Source organism: Mesitornis unicolor, unplaced genomic scaffold (genome assembly GCF_000695765.1).
Source record: "Mesitornis unicolor isolate BGI_N332 unplaced genomic scaffold, ASM69576v1 scaffold7395, whole genome shotgun sequence".
Lineage (NCBI taxonomy): Eukaryota > Metazoa > Chordata > Aves > Mesitornithiformes > Mesitornithidae > Mesitornis > Mesitornis unicolor.
In genome coordinates this window covers 1-19,663 of record NW_010183460.1, presented here as the reverse complement: position 1 = coordinate 19,663, position 19,663 = coordinate 1, and the positions used below count along the sequence as shown (strand labels likewise).

At 38.8% G+C, this 19,663-nt stretch overlaps 1 protein-coding gene across 1 annotated transcript in view; it reads right to left on the bottom strand.

Annotated features, from left to right (window-relative positions):
* The window catches only part of ZZEF1 (zinc finger, ZZ-type with EF-hand domain 1), a gene marked incomplete at its 5' end in the record, with an annotated part of 51,965 nt that extends 36,300 nt beyond the window's left edge, over positions 1 to 15,665 (bottom strand). The window contains 16 exons of the mRNA XM_010184145.1: positions 261 to 331; positions 641 to 774; positions 1,560 to 1,729; positions 2,066 to 2,166; positions 3,055 to 3,270; positions 4,448 to 4,559; positions 5,135 to 5,283; positions 6,918 to 7,009; positions 8,131 to 8,229; positions 9,255 to 9,433; positions 9,666 to 9,782; positions 11,228 to 11,438; positions 12,323 to 12,522; positions 13,207 to 13,378; positions 14,215 to 14,409; positions 15,521 to 15,665. Of these exons, the coding sequence (XP_010182447.1) occupies positions 261 to 331; positions 641 to 774; positions 1,560 to 1,729; positions 2,066 to 2,166; positions 3,055 to 3,270; positions 4,448 to 4,559; positions 5,135 to 5,283; positions 6,918 to 7,009; positions 8,131 to 8,229; positions 9,255 to 9,433; positions 9,666 to 9,782; positions 11,228 to 11,438; positions 12,323 to 12,522; positions 13,207 to 13,378; positions 14,215 to 14,409; positions 15,521 to 15,665 (2,363 nt within the window). The remainder of the gene's footprint in view (positions 1 to 260; positions 332 to 640; positions 775 to 1,559; positions 1,730 to 2,065; positions 2,167 to 3,054; positions 3,271 to 4,447; positions 4,560 to 5,134; positions 5,284 to 6,917; positions 7,010 to 8,130; positions 8,230 to 9,254; positions 9,434 to 9,665; positions 9,783 to 11,227; positions 11,439 to 12,322; positions 12,523 to 13,206; positions 13,379 to 14,214; positions 14,410 to 15,520) is intronic.
* Positions 15,666 to 19,663: the final 3,998 nt, after the last annotated feature.

The window sequence follows — 19,663 nt, the reverse complement described above, 5'->3', positions numbered from 1 at the left end:
TCAATCACTTAAAAAATTGGCAGACAGCCTAGGAGAAGCCTAAGAGCTTCTGTGATTTCAGCACGAACCTTGGACATTTTATATAGTTATTCAGTTAATAAACACACTAAGCAGTTGCATTCTCCTTTCTAAAGCAAAGTCAGTTAATGATTTTAGAGAAACATTTTGCAGGGGAACAACATATCTAAAAAGGATTATATATGAATTTATTAACAGATGTGGGGTATCAGACAACTATTTTCAGTTTCAGGATCCCTCACCTGAAGTGGGTACACAAGGATCTGAATGCAAGATGCAGAGATTGCTTATGCTCTTGCTCTGTGATGTTCTTCTAAAAAAGGAAAAAGATTTATTTTTATGATATGTTCTGTTTCCCTTCTCTGTGAGAAAGTATTCTAATTTCAGCACTCTACTATTCAATTTTTTGTAAGAAAGGCAGGGTTAGCTTCTCTTTCTTTGGATAAGCTGCAGAGAGACAGAAGGGGGAGGATAAAAAGAGGCGAAGAAAAAAACAATAATGGTGGTTTTTACTTAAATGGGACAAAGTATACATGATTTGACATCAAGAAATCAGATTTGCCCTCATTTCTGCATAAAGAAAGCAGGTACCAAACAATCAATTTCTCATTTCATATGTTACCATCATGGTGAAGAGCTGGTGTCGCCTGGTCTGTCTGTCGGGGAAAAAGATTGCTGCTCCATTGAGTAACGTGTTCTTAACTTCCTCTTTCAGCATTTTCACTGGCATGAAGTTACTGTCCCCCATATCCACTACTGCTCATACAAAAAGGAAACAAAATTACAAGTTCACATTAATACTGCATCTAATATGTTAGAGGCATAACCGAATTAAATGAACTAAAAACTCAATTTTACACAACTTCAAGCTCTTGCAATCCTACCATACACACAGAAAATGAGGGGAAACTTTCTGACTTCTAGCAATAAAGATTTTTCTAAGGATATATTTACTGAGTAAAGTAAATCTAGGAACATTAAAACTTGACAAAGTCTTATCAAAGCTAATAAAATTGTCAAGATGTGTCAGACTATATAAACTGGCTTATGCATAGCAAGCTTTCCAGGAGACTGTTCCATAATTAACAAAAAAGTCACGCTTGAGTAAAGAGGACACCATCCTACTTCAAATGAAATCTAACGTGTAATTCTCTTCACTGGCTCCAGAATCTGTGTTTCTGTAAACCTTACAGACTCCTTGTAAGATCATTTTTATTTATATGAAATATCAGAAATAAATGAACTCAGTAACATTACAGTTAAAGGATCACATTCCCTACTGGTTCAAGCAGGTGATGCGTTCAAAGGAAGTTTTCTAATGCAGCTGTTTCCAGACCACATGTTGTCAGAAAGTCTATAAAACCATTTCAGAGGGGCAAGGAAAGTTCCATTGTGAAACTAATTAGCACACTGACCTGAAGAAGAAACAAAGGAAGAGTAGCTGACTTGACCTCTAGGAATGAATAACTTTTCCCAAACTGTAACTACTGTAACACACTGCCAGAACAGACAAAACAGCCAATATAGTCAATATATTTTACCTTCACACAAGTGTCTATAAAGCTTTTCTGCAGCTTCTGTGTGACCAGAGGTTTTGCTCTGAGAAGTTTCTTGAGGTTTAGCAGTTTTATTGTCTCCAGTGAGTACAGAGAAGCAGCTCTGGAGAAGCTGCAGTAGCAGTGTTTGAGCAAAGATACATTCTTCCCTTGGGCTGTAAGAAAGCATAAAACAAACAGAAGCAAAAACTAGAAAAGAAGCTCCTTTACACCAAACAGATAATGTTATGGAAGTTACTATCTCAGATGGATAAAAACACCGAGTAAAGAGCAGACAGAAACAAACCAACCAACCAAAAAACTACCAGCTAAAATAATCTACATCTCAAGCTTCTACATAAAATTATAGTTAAAATCCCATACGGCAGCAGCAAGAAAATGCTATTTATGTAAATGACGTCATTTAGGAAGAAACTGCTCCAACTAAACCCAGCATACTTTATACACACATACAGATTAATGTTTCGCCACACAGTAAAGAAGTGACTTACTTTTGGTGAAGTTCATTGTAAAAATTCCAGAACAGCTGCAAATCAAGGCCTGTGAAATCTAAAAATGACTTGTATTTTAATCCACTCTCCTTCTGTTGAACCTTAAAAATGCAAAGAAAATGCAGGATTGGAAAATTTATACAGAACACATTTATAAAAAGTAAATCGCTGAGCATTGGGCTTAAAGCAGTCTAGCTTCCTATAAATTTGCAGCTAATGTGAATTCCAGTGAAAGTCCTTTCACGGATATTCCAGCGTCTAAATGCCACAATTCATGCTGAAGTCTTCCCCTTCACAGAGTCACTATTCCAAGGACTCTGCTCTTTCCAGATGTCTAGTCTCCCATCCTTGTCCTCCACCAAGACTTTACAACCCCTACTACTTCATCTAGCTTGACTGAAAGGAAGTAATGGCCAAAATGAGACTGCCCATGGTTCAGAATCCAAGTTGAAAAGGCACAGATGCATGCACTGCATGAACAAAACATGATTTTGATGTGTATTCTCTGAAGCAGGGTACACCATGCTGACACACATCAGCATATACCAGCTATATTTCTTAACTGTATGCATCTCACCCTAGGTATTTACAGAATTATCTCGGATAAAAAGAGGACATGTTTCAATCTGTGCAACTTTTCTAGCTATCTCTCTAAGCACTTTTCCCCATGCTTGCTTCAGAAACAGTTACATTATCTCATACATGGTGGAGCATCCTTTCTGTCGCATCTAATTCACCCAGCATTGTAATCCGATGCTGAAAAATGGTACTTAACTCTCTTCTGGACCCAAAGTGAGTATATGCTCAGTCAACTTCAGTAAACATACACAGAATGCTATTTTTCAGAAACCACTTTTTTCTCCACAGCATGATTTTAACAGTTACTAGTACCTAGTAGCAAGATTTTATCCATTCACAATTACTGCTAGCATAGCCTTACTTTTAGCATGGTAAATACATGCTTAAAAATAACTAAGAAGTAAAAATACCAGGTCCTGTGCCAGCTGCTGGATGAAATGAAGTGTCTTCAGGAGAAGAGTTGTACCACAAACTGTATTGTCATCAGTTTTCCGGCACTGCAAGCAGTTCATGCTCCTGTATGGCCCATCTCGCATAGGCCGAAGATAGCCAAGAACGTTCAGGCCTTGAACTCCGAGCCGTTCTGCTGTGTCTTGTCTCGTGCACAAGAACTTTATCATCAAGTACTAGAAGGATATAAACACAGCACAAGATTCAGATAAAAGTTGGTACAAATTTGGCTTTTAAAAGACATGAGTGGACATATGTGAGGAGACTGCAGGTGAGGCAGGGGAAGCAAGCCCTATTCCCTGTCAGTCTCCCCCAGAAGTTTAAAATACTGAGGCTGAGATTCAGGCTAAGCTTCAACTCTCTCCACTTCCAAAAAAGTCAGAGGGATGGTCCTGTGACCTCTTCAAACATCTCCAAAGTTAGTTAATTCATTACCAGTTCCATTCACTCTGCACACTCTGTTCCTCGGCTCTACAGTTAAAGCATTTTTGCAGGTTAAAAAAATAATTAGCTGCATTTAAAAGCAAGCAGAAGATCAATAGGTAATATTCAAAACGTACTTCTATGCAATCTGTCCACAGTGAGGTACAGAACACAGAGCTGAAGGGAATAGCAAGCTCTGCCATCCAAACGTTCTTAGTAACTCTGAGCGCTCGTAGTCTCAGGGACTAGCGATCATGCAGACACAGCAGAATCCGCTGTCAGTGACAGTTCTAGAAAAAAATCCCAGTTGACTTGTAACTGTGCCACCACTTCTGCTAGTTTCCATAGTACAAAAAAGGATTGGGGAACTACACAACAGCTGACCTCCAGAAACATGATAAATGCAGGGTCTGAGAAGCACTTTCCTACTTAAGCACTCCAAATCAAAACTGTCTGTGTCTGCCACTCCTGACACAGAAGAGTTTCACATTCCTCAAAGAAATTAACTTAACTGATGGAACTGCTTAGTAATTGTCCCTTAAAACAAGGGTTGAAAAACATGACTCTGAAAGAATAAAAGCTGTCTAGGTATTGGAATAAAGCAACAATCATGACATCCTTTTCAGAAATATTTCCTTATGACAAAACCACTAGTCTGCACATTATCAGATAATTAGCATTAAATGTGATCTTGAAGCACCATTTAACTACAGCTATATGTGTACATGCAGAGAAAAAAGAATAAACCTCAAAAGATTAATGTCAAATCATTAGCTTAATCAGAAGGCCATTGACTTTCACCTCTACCCAGAAGAGTCCTCGTTGCACAAATCAAAGTTCTGTTTATTTCAACTGGTATTAGAACAAAGCACAGCAGTGAGCCTCTGCTCACTGTGACTGGGTCAGAAATGGATTTTCATGGTTTCTTACTTGGGAAACTCTGCATTGCTGCATTTTGACATCAACTTCATCCCACTCTTCTTCCACTTCAAACCAGCCAATAGGATCATCATCTCCCAAATCATCACATGAACAACTGCTTCTGTGTGGAAAAGATGTAACAAACTTTGTGAAGAAAAAGTTTAAAGAAACTGCAAAGCTGCTGATAAACTACTGAAATATTTTTAACATGTTATGGCTATAAAGACCAGAGCAAGAGAGAGAGACACAACAGAAACATTCACTTACCCAAACTCTGTCACATGCAAGGTAAGTAAATCAAGGAAATCTTTTTCGTTATGGTCCCTAACCTCCCCTCACTCCTAAGCAGCAGTTCTAAGAAAGTAATTTAATAAAAGCTAACTAACATATGATCTTCCTAAATGTTATTTCTGTTATAAGCGATCTCCCCCTTCAACCAGGAAGTTCTGTTTTGCTACATCCCTTTTTAAACAGGTCTCAGAGGTCATCAAGAAGTTGAAAATAACAGGTATAAATATATATATATATTTCCTCAAACACATCAAACCGAGCCTCATTAAAATCCAATAAGTAACAATTAAATGATGCATCATTCTTAATTAATTTGAAACAATTTTCAGTAGCTCACGTAGCATTTCAAAACGATCTAATGTAACATTTATTTTCCACATATTCATTCAAGAAATTCACCTATACCTGTTTTTCAAAAATTGTTTGAATTCCCGCAGCTTCCATCTGTCATAGCTTTCAAATCTTTTGAAGTGTTCCTCTGCGTGGAACTTCTCTGAAGCACTGTTATAAGCAAACACCAGCCCACACTGGGCCCCAATGGCACCTCTTCGGACCTGGAAGTACAAATCCAGAGCAATGTATTTAAAAAACTGACAACAAAAGAAGGTATTGCTTTCACAGAACAAAACCATCATGGAAAGCAACGAAATACTGACAGTACTGATAGCTGGAACTGCACTTTTTACCTAAAGGAAATTCAAACACATTTAGAGAAGTGTTATGAAAACATCTGTAACACACTGAGCCAGGGTCACATACACGGTTAATATTTGCTGCATTTATCGTTCTGCTAGCACCCTAACCTTAACTAGAGAATACTAATTCTCATTCAAATTTTGTATACTCTTTTATTTAAACAAAACACAAACAAAACTAAAATTATGTGTCCCATTATCCCACTGCAAAACAGCTTCGCTGTCTCCCTTGCTCCAGTTAGAATTCACTTGCCAGAAGTCCAACCGTGTTGAATTCTCTTTGATACTGATACATGCATCTGTGTTCCGGGAATGAAACTACTGCATTGCCTTAAATAAATAAATTCAGCTGCAGAAATCTCACTGAAGTTTTGTCCTGGCCATGAGATTTAATCACAAGATCTTGCTTTTAAACCAGATTAAAAAACCAAAACAAACACACCAGGTGTTCAAATTACACTGATGTCTCTAAAAATAATTTGATAACTCCTACATTTAATCTGATATCACACGCTCTATATCTTGAGGCCTACTATTTGCAGAGTCAAAAAATATTTTAACTATAAAAGATCTTACAAATAAATCCGTACTCTTTAGAGAGAAAGAATTGGCCAAGAAGGCCAATGGCATCCTGGGGTGTATCAGGAGGGGGGTGGTGAGTAGGTCGAGAGAGGTTCTCCTCCCCCTCTACTCTGCCCTGGTGAGACCGCATCTGGAATATTGTGTCCAGTTCTGGGCCCCTCAGTTCAAGAAGGACAGGGAACTGCTGGAGAGAGTCCAGCGTAGGGCTACAAAGATGATCAAGGGAGTGGAGCATCTCCCTTATGAGGAGCGGCTGAGGGAGCTGGGTCTCTTTAGTTTGCAGAAGAGGAGACTGAGGGGAGACCTCATTCATGGTTAGAAATATTTAAAGGGTGAGTGTCACGAGGATGGAGCCAGGCTCTTCTCGGTGACAAACAATGATAGGACAAGGGGTAATGGACACAAACTGGAACACAGGAGGTTCCACTTCAATTGGAGAAGAAACTTCTTCTCAGTGAGGGTGACAGAGCCCTGGCCCAGGCTGCCCAGAGAGGTTGTGGAGTCTCCTTCTCTGGAGACATTCAAAACCCGCCTGGACGCCTTCCTGTGCAACCTCATCTAGGTGTTCCTGCTCCGGCAGGGGGATTGGACTAGATGATCTTTTGAGGTCCCTTCCAGTCCCTAACGTTCTGTGATTCTGTGAAACCATACACCAAAGAGTCACTGGCTTGAGTACATTGCAATATATAGACAAAAGCAATGTAAAGTAAATGTCTTTACTACATGCTTGTGGTACCCTGGAACAATTTAAGATCTCTCTTTCCTTAAGTTCTCTGTGACTTACACCAAAGTAAAATCCTAAAATAACACAATTTCATGATGAATTTAAAATTTCAGTTCATTTTTATTCAACTCTACCACTAGGGAAAAAAGCAAGCCGCCTACTTAAAAAGCATAGAGGAACTACATACCTTTATTCTAATTTGTGTCACTTGGAAGGAAGATTCAGTTCCAGTAGAAAGAATGATACTTGCTCTGGTTTTCCCAGTTTCAGTCAGAAAACCTAAAGCAGGAGTGAGAATAAAATGAGGTTACAAACAGCACAAGCTGTTTGAAAGAGAACACTGAGACTGTGAATGAAAGCAGGGGCGGGGGGAACAAAATGACAAGGTTTTTCTAGTGAAATGTTCATTAGAAAATGTTTCCAAATAAAAGAGTGACAGACAAAGTAAACAATGATTGTATCGTGTTAGCATATGCTCCCACAGAGAACACGCAGGTATCTCCAGCCAGTGTCTCTCCAGGGAGTCCAGTATCTACAGTTATTTTGAGAGTGTTTCCCCACTGAAGTTTACTAGCAACTCCCAGATATTACTTTGTCTTACAGCTCTATTCACTGATGGAGTTCACTGTTCCTCAGGCTGCGATTCATAAAACACGAGAGGACAATCCACAAAACAACTGAACAAACTCAATAAACACAAGCAAAAGCACAGGTAAAATAAGTATTTAGAATGTGCCTGATTTTCTAACAGCCCAGCTTTAATTTACCAGTAGAACTGCACAAGACAAAACACAACTTTTTAAAAAAAGATCAGGCAGCATTTCACTAAAAAAAGAGGACAAGAAACACAAATCTCTTTCTTTAAGTTGTATCCAGTACATAAAAACATTGCATTAACGAAGACAGACTTTCAAGGAGAATTAACAGTAATGTGCCATCAGTGAAATTGTCAATAATCACTACCATATCACTCCATCAAAATTTGGGAAAGTAACGAATGATTCATGACTTCAACCCATAAGATATGCCCTACTATAATTTTTTATGTGACAGCTCATTGCTGACTCCCACGCAGAATATCAGTAACTCTCCCCAAAACCTAATCTTTTTATTGGTTGTTTTGTTTTGACAATAACTGTCTCCTGGGAATCCACCTCGTAAAACAGAATTTACATATTGTATTGGTTGGGAGGACTTTCTGTCCTTGTTGCTTTCTGTTGCTGTTTGTTTGTTTTACAGATTTTCCATTCCATTAAACTGCTGAGTAAGTACCAAGTATGAATAAATAGATATGAAGCAGCACCATAGCCTTGCTAACAGCCTTTGTGTCTAGTTCTGGATTTCATATATATTCATATTTTCATATTTCAATATTCTGGATTTTAAGTCCAGGCTCTTACCATCCCCAGTCCATGGCTCTACAAGGAGGTTTTCAGGCCCTGACTTATCTTCTTTTCCCTTCACATCACATGCTTGCAAAGTGAGTCGTAATGGTTTTCCTAAATAAGAAAATTAACAGGTTTATAAATCCATAAAATAGCCTGTTTTCCAGTTTTAAGTTCTTCACACAGTAAACAAATTAAAAACTTTACAATACTATGAGCTTTTTACCACTGTCACACAAAAAAGGGGGAACAAACAGGAATGCAAGAGATACATTAGTCTAACATAGCTCAAGTTTTAGATATGGGCAGATTGACAATGAAAATCATGACCACCAATGTTCTTTCAACTGTTCGCACACTTTAGAATTCACAATGTGTGAAATACCATTCTTGTCTTGCAAAAAGCACCAGCTTTTGAAAGTAAATACTGATTCAATAACTCAATAAAATAAACAATTCAATAAACAATTCAGTAAATATGGATTCAATAATTACAAAATATGCACAAGCCAAGAAGTCCTGATAAAACATACTAAAAGGCAAAGGGAAAAATTCTTCATGTGAGACTAAGGATAACCTCAGAAGTTGACACTTGAGAATATACAGATTTATCAAACAGTCAAACCAGCAAGATCTTACGCTGTATGCCAGACCATACACAGCTCTACAGTTACTCTAAACTCGGAATAATTTATAGAAGTGAAAATAAGGAACTGCAAACAGATGCTAATGACATTACATTTAAAACACATCTTCAATTTGTGCACATGCGTATATCTGCAAGAGAGACCACTCACCAGTGCTAATCATACAGAAAAGTTAAGTGTGTTACTGGAAGAATGAAAATATCTGACGTCATTTGCCTTTTATACAACACAAACGCTACCACCACTGTGATGTAAGGGCCACCACCTGCAAAGTTCATGTTTTCTGCCTCAAGATGATGCCACCTGGTTCAGTTCTTAGATCCCAGAAAGCTGACCTAATCCCCAGCTTTTAGGGCAGTTCAGTGTCACAGGTTATGTTCTCGGTTAGCTGTTAATTTAGAAGTCCTGTATCATTTTAAACAAGTAAAACAACTCAAAGCTGCATATTGTCTTAAGTATGTACAGTAAAGGATCCAATAATTACTCATTTACCGTATTTATACAGCAGGTTCTGCCTGACTGTCGCCATGGAAGCGATAAGGGACGAAGCCTTGTACGGAGTGTCCAGATGATCAGTGATCGTACAAAGGGAACTCAGCACTTTCGCGACACTCCCTCTGGCTAAGGCAAAGGCCAAGAGTGTAAGTTCAACCTCTGGAGTAGTACAACAACTGAAGAGGGGAAAAAAAAAACCCAACAGTATGAAAAGAAAACTCAGGACACTTTGTTTTTAAATAAATAAAATAAGCTCAGATCGAAAAATCTATCGTGCCTGCTTCTTAACGTCTTTGAATTTTTCAAGATGGTAAAAAAAGAGGAGGCGAGTACAAATGAGATAAGTTTACTATACAAATTATTCTAAACCATTTTCTGCTACATCAAAATACATCAATACAATCTCACCTTGTTATTCTTATCAGGAAGCTATCGACTTCCTCCAAAACATTTGGAGATAAGAAGCTTGAAAAATCTGTAGAGCCCGGTGTTAGGGATAGAGGTGGCATGTGTTGCAGTGCTTTCCTAGTAAAAGGACAGAAGTTAACATCAGAGAAACAGTCAGAGTGAGAGAAAATTGTCTTCTAAAATGAATTAGACGTTTGAATCTTCATGTTTTATATGAGTAGGTCTCCACAAGTTGATTCTGAATGCAGGAAAACTATTTACACAGGTAATCTGTTCAAAAAGTAAATCCAATATTGCATCTGGGTAGGGAAAATTCAATGCTGCTAGGTAATCTTGAATCTCAGCCTCATAATCTCAGACTTAATGATAAATAAACCAAGGGGTTTTGAATTAAATCTGTGACAGCATTTGAAATAGCTTAGTGTTCAAGTAGTGCTTCATTTTCATGTTCTAGCATTGAGAGCCTGTTAATAAAAGGAAAAATGTTTTTGAATTCTTCAGAACAACCACAGAAACTAAGAGAGAAACCTGCTAGCTTAGATGAAAAATTCTGTTTGATTTTGTAAGATAATGTAATAATCCCTGAAAACAGCAATTCTTAAGTGGTTTCATCAAAGTCACTCTATCCAATACTAATGTTTGGGGTTTACTTTGCAATTCCAAAGACTGAATTTGTAATTCCTGGATGCAGATTTTTAGCCAACACCTCTCCTTCATAACTTTTTTAGGCTTTATTAGCTCAGGATCCATGCTATATTTCTAAAAAATATTTTAACTGTAGCAAGACTGAAGGCTCGCAGTTGTAGTAAGACTTGGAACTATGAACCTTTCTCAGATGTACGCATGTATAAAGCTCTTTAAAGAGGTTTCATAGATTACGCAAATCAAGGATAGGCTTAATGGACTTTAGCCTATAGTATTCATTAACCTAATGATAGCAGTGCTCTACAATGGTGGCATCATGCTAACTAGGCTCTATGAAAGTTGACATGGGTGTGCAGCAATTTTATGAGGATTCCAATCCTTCAAGTCATGCAGCAGAAGTGTTTGGCAGCTGAACAAGGAAATGTTACACAGAAAATGGCCAATCACCACAAGCAAACATCTGCACAGAGATATTGCACATACCTGACTATATCCCCATGTAATGCATTGCACAAGCAAAAATTTGTTGACAATTAAGCCTAATTAAGCTCCTTTCATAAATGGAAGGTGTCCAACATTTATATTCAATAAAATAACACAGAAAAATAATTTATTTTAGGCATCTCAAAAATATTACAAGCCAAAGAACAGGTCAAACCCTTCTTTTTCAGTGTTTATTCAGTCACAGCTACACAACTAGATTAGAAACAACAGCCAGGAGAATTACACTTATTCTAGTACGGACAAATGGATAAAAGAGAAATACCAAAATTTAAACAGTGTGATAGCTAAAAAGATGTTTAAACATCTTAATGGAGGGAGTGGAAACAAGTTGCACAAGGTAGCTCAGTTTACTAAAGCTGGAAGTGTTAATAAGTAAATAAATAAGTCACGCACCACAGAAGTTTGGTACTTACTGAGTATTTTGTAAAATAGTGTGAACGAATGCTGGATTTGTTTCCATGGAAGCTGTTACCAGAGAGGTCAGCAGAGACCAGTACCAGATAGCAGAAGCATCGCATACAGAGACGCCCATCTTCTTAACTCTTTGATAACCGACAGCCCTGAGGCCATGGATTCTGGTGTCACATCCATCGCTAAGGCAACGCTTGATGTTTATCTGTACATCTGTCAAAACACAAAATAATTTTTCCCCCCATTTCTTCCGCTGGATTAGATACCAGATAATCAGATATTCAAAACAATAAGTACTGCAAAACTTCTTCAAAAATAGCAGCAGATATGTAACAGTACTCCCACATACAGACAAATATATATGTGTGTGTGTGTGTGTGTGTGTGTGTGTGTGTGTGTGTGTGTGTGTGTGTTTCTTTACCATGCACCCTATGATTTGGACCATTTTGCATAGTTAACCTTGTCCTAGTTACTTTCTAGGAACAACATCCATGCTGTTTGCTTCCATGGCAGTGAAAATTCAGCTTAGTGAAAAGCGACTAATTGAACTGAAGGGACTAAATTTCTGAAGCTGCAGAAACCATCTTAGGAAGGAGCAGCTTTCCTCTGACCGATTCCAATACAGCACCCACGGACCTACCAGACTTAAAAATAACACTACTTAAAACCCCTTAGCATAAAACCTGCTTTACAAAAATCATCTGACCAACTTCAGAGTTTTGCTATCAAAAAAACAGTTGCTCAGAAGCAGATTTTTTGCTAGATAGTATCATTCAAAAGATGCTTTCACTCTGCAAGCAGAGATTTTAAAAATGCCCAGTGTCTTTAAACTGAGAGGCTAAAACTGCACTTTTAGTCATTCTAGTTCTTCAACCTTTAGCCCAAGTTCCAGACAGATGCCATGAGAAAGACTCAGAAGACTCTCTCCTAGGCTAGAAATTAAACTACAATTAAAACAAGTTCTCTGATCCAAGGATGAGGTCAAAAGTCTCTGCTTTAATGACTGACATTTCAACATATCATTCTATGATCTACCCAAACTTTGACCTTCAGAAAAGCAACAAAACAATATACCAACAGTATCTTTATTGACTCACACATCTGACTAATGTTAGCGTTTTCCAACAGTGTTACGTAGCCAGTGATATTGCTTGGAATGTGAACGTCTCGGACCTCCTGAAGACTGCTGGCATTCCTTCCCACCGCCACTGTAACTTGCTGTGGCATGTAACTCTGGTCGTTAGCTGCCACCGCAATGGACAGATGTCTCAAAACAACATCTGGTTTCATCTTTAAACTGCAAAGCAAAGAAGATAGAATAGTTCTTGCAAAGAGAAAGGAAGTTAAGCACTTCGCTTTCAGCTAAGCTCCACTCAGTTTCCACTTCTATAAACATAAATAAATCCACTGGAAATTACCTAATGCTTCACAGGCATTACCAACCCCATATCCCAGTGGACAGATTAGAAAACTTGTAAATAGAAGTTAGAAAACTTAAAAGACAGCCATTTTTGACAGTGAGACTGTAGAATTTTCTATTGTTCAGCTTTTCAACTGAGAATTCATCCCTCAGGAAAAAAACAACTTAGTGTCAATAATGACCAAAATGAGATATTTTTTTTGTTAAGCATACATTCTTAGATCTACTACTGAAAAAACACTAAACATTTCTGTTTCATAGAGCAGTAACCTTTCAGACAGCGGCAAAGCCCTTCTATTCAAGTACTAACCACTATATCTATTACACAGTTTGGAAAGCTCGGCTACAAGAAAAGGGTATGCGCCAACATGGAATATGCATACTTTTTACAGGTGAACACTTCCACTTGGTGATTAGGCCTTTAAACTTTATGCAGACAGAAATTACTTCTGTTTTCAACTATATTCATCAGTCATTCATTAATTCCACTTTTTTTTTTCAGTGACACTCCACTGACTGTAACACCTAAGAACTACCCCACCGTTTGGCTGCGTCGCTCACCGAATCCAATGGGACCGAGCGCTCCCATCTGACTGCCAGAAGGATGTGGTTTCTCCATTTGTCATTTTGTCAATATCAGCAGAATTGGATGAGGTTTCTATGTGAGTATAGCACTTTGTGACAGACTTCAGTTTGTCTGAATCCTGATTCCCATTCAGGTCACTGGGGTATTCTGCAAAGAAATCACTCATAACATTCTTCTTTTGCTTGTTTTCAAGAATTATTATATCTTTATTATAATTATCTCGTTTAAATTAACTTGTCAGCACAGAACACAGCTCCTGAAGAAGTGTTTCTGACAGAATCTAGACGACAGCAAAGTTTCATTTTGGATTAAATCGCAATAATCTCAATGTACCACTTGCAGTATGAACACACCTACTTTGCTTGGAGTTCAGTAGCCTTTACCTCCTCCTCTCATTACCTGTCTCATCAGTGCTTTATTATCATTATGCCAAAATACAAACAGATGAGAAGATAAAGTAAAATACAATGAAGAAAACCTCAATTCAACTATTCTAGGGAAGGGACAAAGCAGACTACAAGTGCACAGATCTGAAACTATCAAATCAAGCTGTGAGGAAAAGGAGGCCTCCTTCCAGGGAGACCACCAGAACAGTCCCATCTGAAATACAGTAAAAGATGCACTACCTTCACCCCAAAGCAATAAATTATTTTTTAATATTGAACAGTCAACTTCAGAAAACATTCACCTTCACATGGAAACTAAGTTGTAGAGATATTTGCCTGAATAGAGAACACTGCAAATTAGCAATCATCATTCTGAACAGGTCAGGAGAAAGATTAAAAACATCCAAGTCTGTTACTCAGATTGCTAGGCAGTTAGGAAATCAATTTATCTACCTCAAAAAAACCCAAAAAATTCCGTACACTGATCAACTTCATAAAAAGTCTTATCTGTTAAAGATCAAACAGAAAAGAAAGTTTTTATTTTATCTTCAAATTATGGTTACACTATCATCCTGGAAAAAAAAAGAGATTACATACCTCTCTCTTTTAGGAGAAGTCGATCTAAAGAATCCTTCAATACAGAAGATCGCATAGTGCAGATATTGTTGAAGTACTCCAACACTGGGTAAGGGATGGCCGTACTAGAAATCCGATTCCGGTGTAAGAATCTCAGTATCATTGAGGCATGAAGACCAAGACGCTCTTTCGATTCAGAAAATATATCAATAAAACCTAAAAAGAGAGATTATTTCTACCTTTGTTGCAACATCTGACTTGACCAAGTCATCGTTTCCCCCTCTGCATCTTACTACTAGGTAAATCCAAAGTAAGCACGGAAGCCAATGCTGGAACTGCATTCCACCACATGGAGTAGCTCAAGTTTGCCACCTTCACAGCAGGACTGTAAAAGGTGCAGGAAATATTCTTGCCAGTTACTTGAAATGTCTGAAGGTATTCAAACCAATTACCAAAAATCTTAGTTCTTATGCTTATTTTGCAGTCTCACAAGTTCCAAACTCTTATCTTCAATATCTAGGTGAAACAGGTGCTGCTCGGCTAATGAGCTGATGGACTCACTTCACTCACTCGTCTCGTATCACTTCCTCTCACTGTGGCATTGGCAAAGAGGGTCCCAATGCTTTCCACCAACTTCACAAGAAATTTCAGCTCCTGAACGGTGGCACTCCGAATTGCAGTGCATTTAGATGTATGGAATACTACGTCACAGGTATTTTCCTCTGACTTAGCTATTGGGCAACTCTAACACTTCTTGTCTGATCCTCTAAGGCAAATCCCCTTTAGCCACTTATCATCAAAAGCTTGGAAGGAAAGCCAGTAACTGATGCTTATTCCAGAAATCAGATTCTGGGAATGGACACTTTCCAAACTATGTGCTATAAAACCTGAACTATATTTTAGCAGGATTTCAAATGCTAAATAACAATATAATAATAATAGAGTATATGATTCATCACCTGCAATAGACTCAATGGAGGATTTATTCCTCCAGTTACCAAGTTGAAGGCTACATTGGATAGGAACTCAACAAAATTTTGCAAGAAACTGTTTTCTGTCTGTCAGATAAACCAAACAAGAATAAGAACCTCCCTAGTCACACAGAGAAGAAAAAAAATGGTTGTTTATGAAAGAAATTAAGCTGGGTGTAATCATGGGAAATGTTTCCTTTACAGTACCTTAACTTGTTTGATACTACAGAAGCAAGAATGACTTGAACTACAGTTTCAAGGGACAAACGACACGATCAAAGCACAGTATTGAAGCAGCATGCCTTACATAGGGCAGGACTTGGGAAACCCTTTGTCCTGTCACTCTGTTCTCATACCTGGAACCAGTGAACAAGCTTGCAGTTGCCTGATTACATGGCTGAGCTCCCCTTGAAGATTGGCTCCACTGGAATTCTTGAGAGCCTCCAGCATATTCTCCACATCCACAGTGCCATCTCCTTCAGCATCAAATTGTGCAAAGGCCTGAAGAGGAACAAAAAAAGAAAATTTATTTCAGCATATTTACTTCAGGCAGAAATTCAATTTCACAGAAACCATAGCAGTAAACATTACAACACCGTTAAATAAAAATCAAAAGAAATTGTTCTCTGTGCTACTGAATTCATGACAACAGGAAACAGCTTGGCTGGAAACCTGCAGTCTTCAGCAAGTTTTAAGGGATTTGCACTGCCTTCCTATAAAAGTCAACTGTAGTTATGCTCAGGTAGAGATAGCACATCAGCTGTACCAGTGAATCAGCAGGATCCATCCACTCGACAGCTGTGACCACGAAGAAGGTGCTCACAAAAAAATACTACAAAGCTGTGTTGTTAAAGAGCCAGGGCAGCTGTTACTTGTTACTGCTGCACCCACCTCGCGCTGCATGCCCTCAAATTCTTTCAGGTTTCAAATACTTTTCTTTATTTAAGAAAGTGTCCTTAGAAACCAGACAACTCTTTTAATGGGTATTGCCTTCCACACATGGTCCCACACAAAATACCAGTTGAACATAGTTTGTCAAAGGATTTGTGAAAACAATGGAGAGAGTTAGAAATATTTTTTTTCTTATTGAAAGGAACCATTGCCAGCTTTATTAACTTGGACCTTACTAGAAATTTCTAATATAAAAAGTTGTTTTTAGCACGTGTAAAGAGTAACTCACCCAGCTATGCATTCCACATCTTTGTACTAACTAAAGCACAAGACCTGTTTACTCAGCTAAGCCAGTAAAACAGTACCGAGCTCATAAACACAATTTTTTTAACCAGCCACTTCAGAGAACTCATGATCCAGTGACACATTACTATTAAAAAAATAACTGGCTATGTTTTTACCATCATATTCAATTTTGAAACAAGCTTCTGTTTAATTGTTTAAAAAAATAATTGAACCCAGCTCAAAAAGAAATGTAGTATTTCAGGAACATCCCGGGTTTTTTCATATAAATTGGTGCATATCAGATGTACTTACAAAAGATATTTATTTACAAGCAAGACTTGAGTCTCCCAGCCCTGAACTTGGCATTTCAAGTTCAGCTGCACAACCAAGCCAATCTGGCCTCTAAGAGCAGCTCCTCTCACCAGTGTCTGACAGTCATGAAATCTCTGCTTCGAGAGGAAGCCTCTGCTCGAACCTCTTGGTTCACTACCTGATTATCAATCTTGATGTACCATTAAAAGCACCATCCTAGAGAGAAATAATCCAGAATTACTAGATCGAAATAACCTGCCAATTAACCATGACATAATTACACCACTTAAATGAGAGCAAAGTCCTCAGAAGACAACAGAATCGAAACGCCGTGTTTTAGCTGCTGAAAGCTCCGACCGCAATTCTGTGGCACAGAGCTGAATTTTCACTTAGCAGTTTTATAAATTCCTGTTATATTCCTGTTACCCCATGCTAGCAACGACCACCGTCAAAAAACCCTTCTTCTCAGTAGGAAAGAGGATCAGTGCTGGGCATCCAGTTGGTACCACAGCCAGCACAGATGACTGGTGCTGGGCATCAGGTAGATACCAAAGCAAGAAACCAAGACCTTTGCTTAAGGACAACAATACAGAGAGAATTAAATTTAACAAACGTAACTCAGTCACCAAAGTAATTTCATGTACAGTTTTATACCATGCCATTCTTCAAATATGAGGAGAAAAAGGCACAACGGCAAGCCAAACTGCAACCGCTAAAATACGAAGAGAACAAATGAGTATGTTTGGTGATGTTACTAGTGAAAACAACCCACACACAAGACAAGGGTGGATCTGCTGGTAGCCACTTTAAATCAATTTCCTGTACTTTCACATAAAGGGAGATTATCACATACAAGCTTGTCTTTGCTTCTTAATGCAGTATTAGTTATTTTATTTTTAAACTGTGATCTCAGGAGATTGCACCAACCCTGTAACTCTAAAATTATTTTTTGATGGTTCAGTATAACTTTAACTCTGTATCTGACTCAAAACACACACATTTTCCACTCCTCAGACAAGCTGCCCTGTGCAGTGAAGGTGTAAGTGAAAAAAAGAGGAAAAAAAAAATCAGTGTGCAAACCTTTGCTAAGAGCTTTTGAACTGTGCTCACGACTGGGACACGGTACACACACAGTAACAGCTTTACCACAACCCAGCTGCATTCTGTTCCTAAATAAAAGCACTAAGTCCACACAATTCCTATCCAGTTTAATCGTGAACATGAAGAAACATAAAAGAAACACTTTTCCTGGGAAATGATGGCTAAGGTGATTGCCAGAAAGCACAGCACATGGCAAAAATCACCCCCTGATCCCACAGCTGGCAGGACAGAATATCCAAAGTGTGGCTTAGGAAAACTCTGCATTTCATCCTTCGCTCCCAGTAGAGCTGGGGCATTAACGTTCCAAGCAAAAGTTGGATACATTATGTGATAGCTGCTGAAGCACTAATGAATAAAAAAGGATTCAGAGGTTCAGTTTATCCAGAAAACAGATTTTGCATTTAAGCACCGTTTATTCTGTCCATAAAGGATTGAAAGGATGTGCCTCACCAGCCCCACACCAAGAACAGAAAAACTTAACAGCAGATCAAAATCTAGTCTACATCAGACCAGATTCTGTGACCATCAAAAAGCGAAACCTATTGACCTGCCACCCACAAACAAACTTCTCATCAGTGCAGAACACAGCCTGGCAATCTGAAATACTATGGCCCGTGGGCCAGCCAGTTCCAGAAACAACATCAGGGTTTTCCACACAACTCCCCTCATCGCAGCAGGACAGACCAGATGTGACCACACATCCATACCAAGACAAATCCTTTGACAAGTTTTTTCCCCACTCCCATAAGCAGGAAAAACCCAAACGAAACCTATATTCTTTGTGCAGAGGAGGACGTGCAATACAGACAGATCTCAAAATATTTCTGCAGCCTGCAAAGCTCAGCTGTTTGTATTGATTTCACTCTTACTGTCTTTACAAGTGAAGAAGTGTTCTTCATTGGCTCTTTTAAAGGAACTAGAAAAGGAGGCAGCGCTCTACCCAGCTACTTAAAACAGTCCAGCATAAACATACCTATCTATACAAGAAAATCAATCTCTTCCCAGTTTCCAGTAGCTTTCGTAGTATGTCAGCACCGATTTCAAGGAGCACATGTGTGATTTAGCAGTTTCCCAAGTTATTCTACTACTTGGGAGCAATAGGAAGGCAGCAGAAAGTCACTGATGAGACTCAGGAACTGCATGCAGTAAAAAATTCAGACAGAACCACTTTCTCAACTGAGTGTGAAATTCACAGAAGGGTATTCCACTGCGTTTTAAATGCTCGTTAGAGAGTAAAGATTAAATGTTCTAGATGTTCAGTTCCCAAGATCCCTTCCTACAGCAGAAAGAAAACTCTGCTCTCTTCTACCAGTAAAACCTTACCTTAAGACGTTCCAGCTGTGGAGGTGGAACCCTGTTACACTACTTTCTTACAAGTCTTCTAAAACTCTTATTTTACAAAAAGTAATGGGATTCCAATAAGATACTCGACAATTTCACTGCTGATTTTGAAAAACAACAAAATTAAGTCTGGTAAATTTTGACTTGCTGATACCATTATGACGTATCTCAGAAGAATTACTTGTACAGACTTTCCTACTCGTGCTACCACCAGCTGCACCAGCGGCAGCAACAGCAGAAATATCACTGTAAATAAAGCAGCTATTGAGCATGACCACTGAAAACAGGCACAAATTAAAAATAAGATATGTAAGTCGACAGCCTGCCTATCGGTAGCAGCAGCAGCTTTTTTCCCCAGCCACTTTTTTAACCTTGCTGCAGATCCCTCCACTCTGGCCTTGCCTCAGTTACCAAGACGAGGAGGTGAGCGGGGTCTCCACGGCCGTGCCATCAGAGCCACGGACCCAGGGCCAGCGCGCCCACTCCGAGGAGCCCCCAGGGGTTTCCACCGCCTCCCTTCCCGTCGATCCTTTTTCCACTCCCCTTCTCGGCCCCCGCCTCACCCGGCC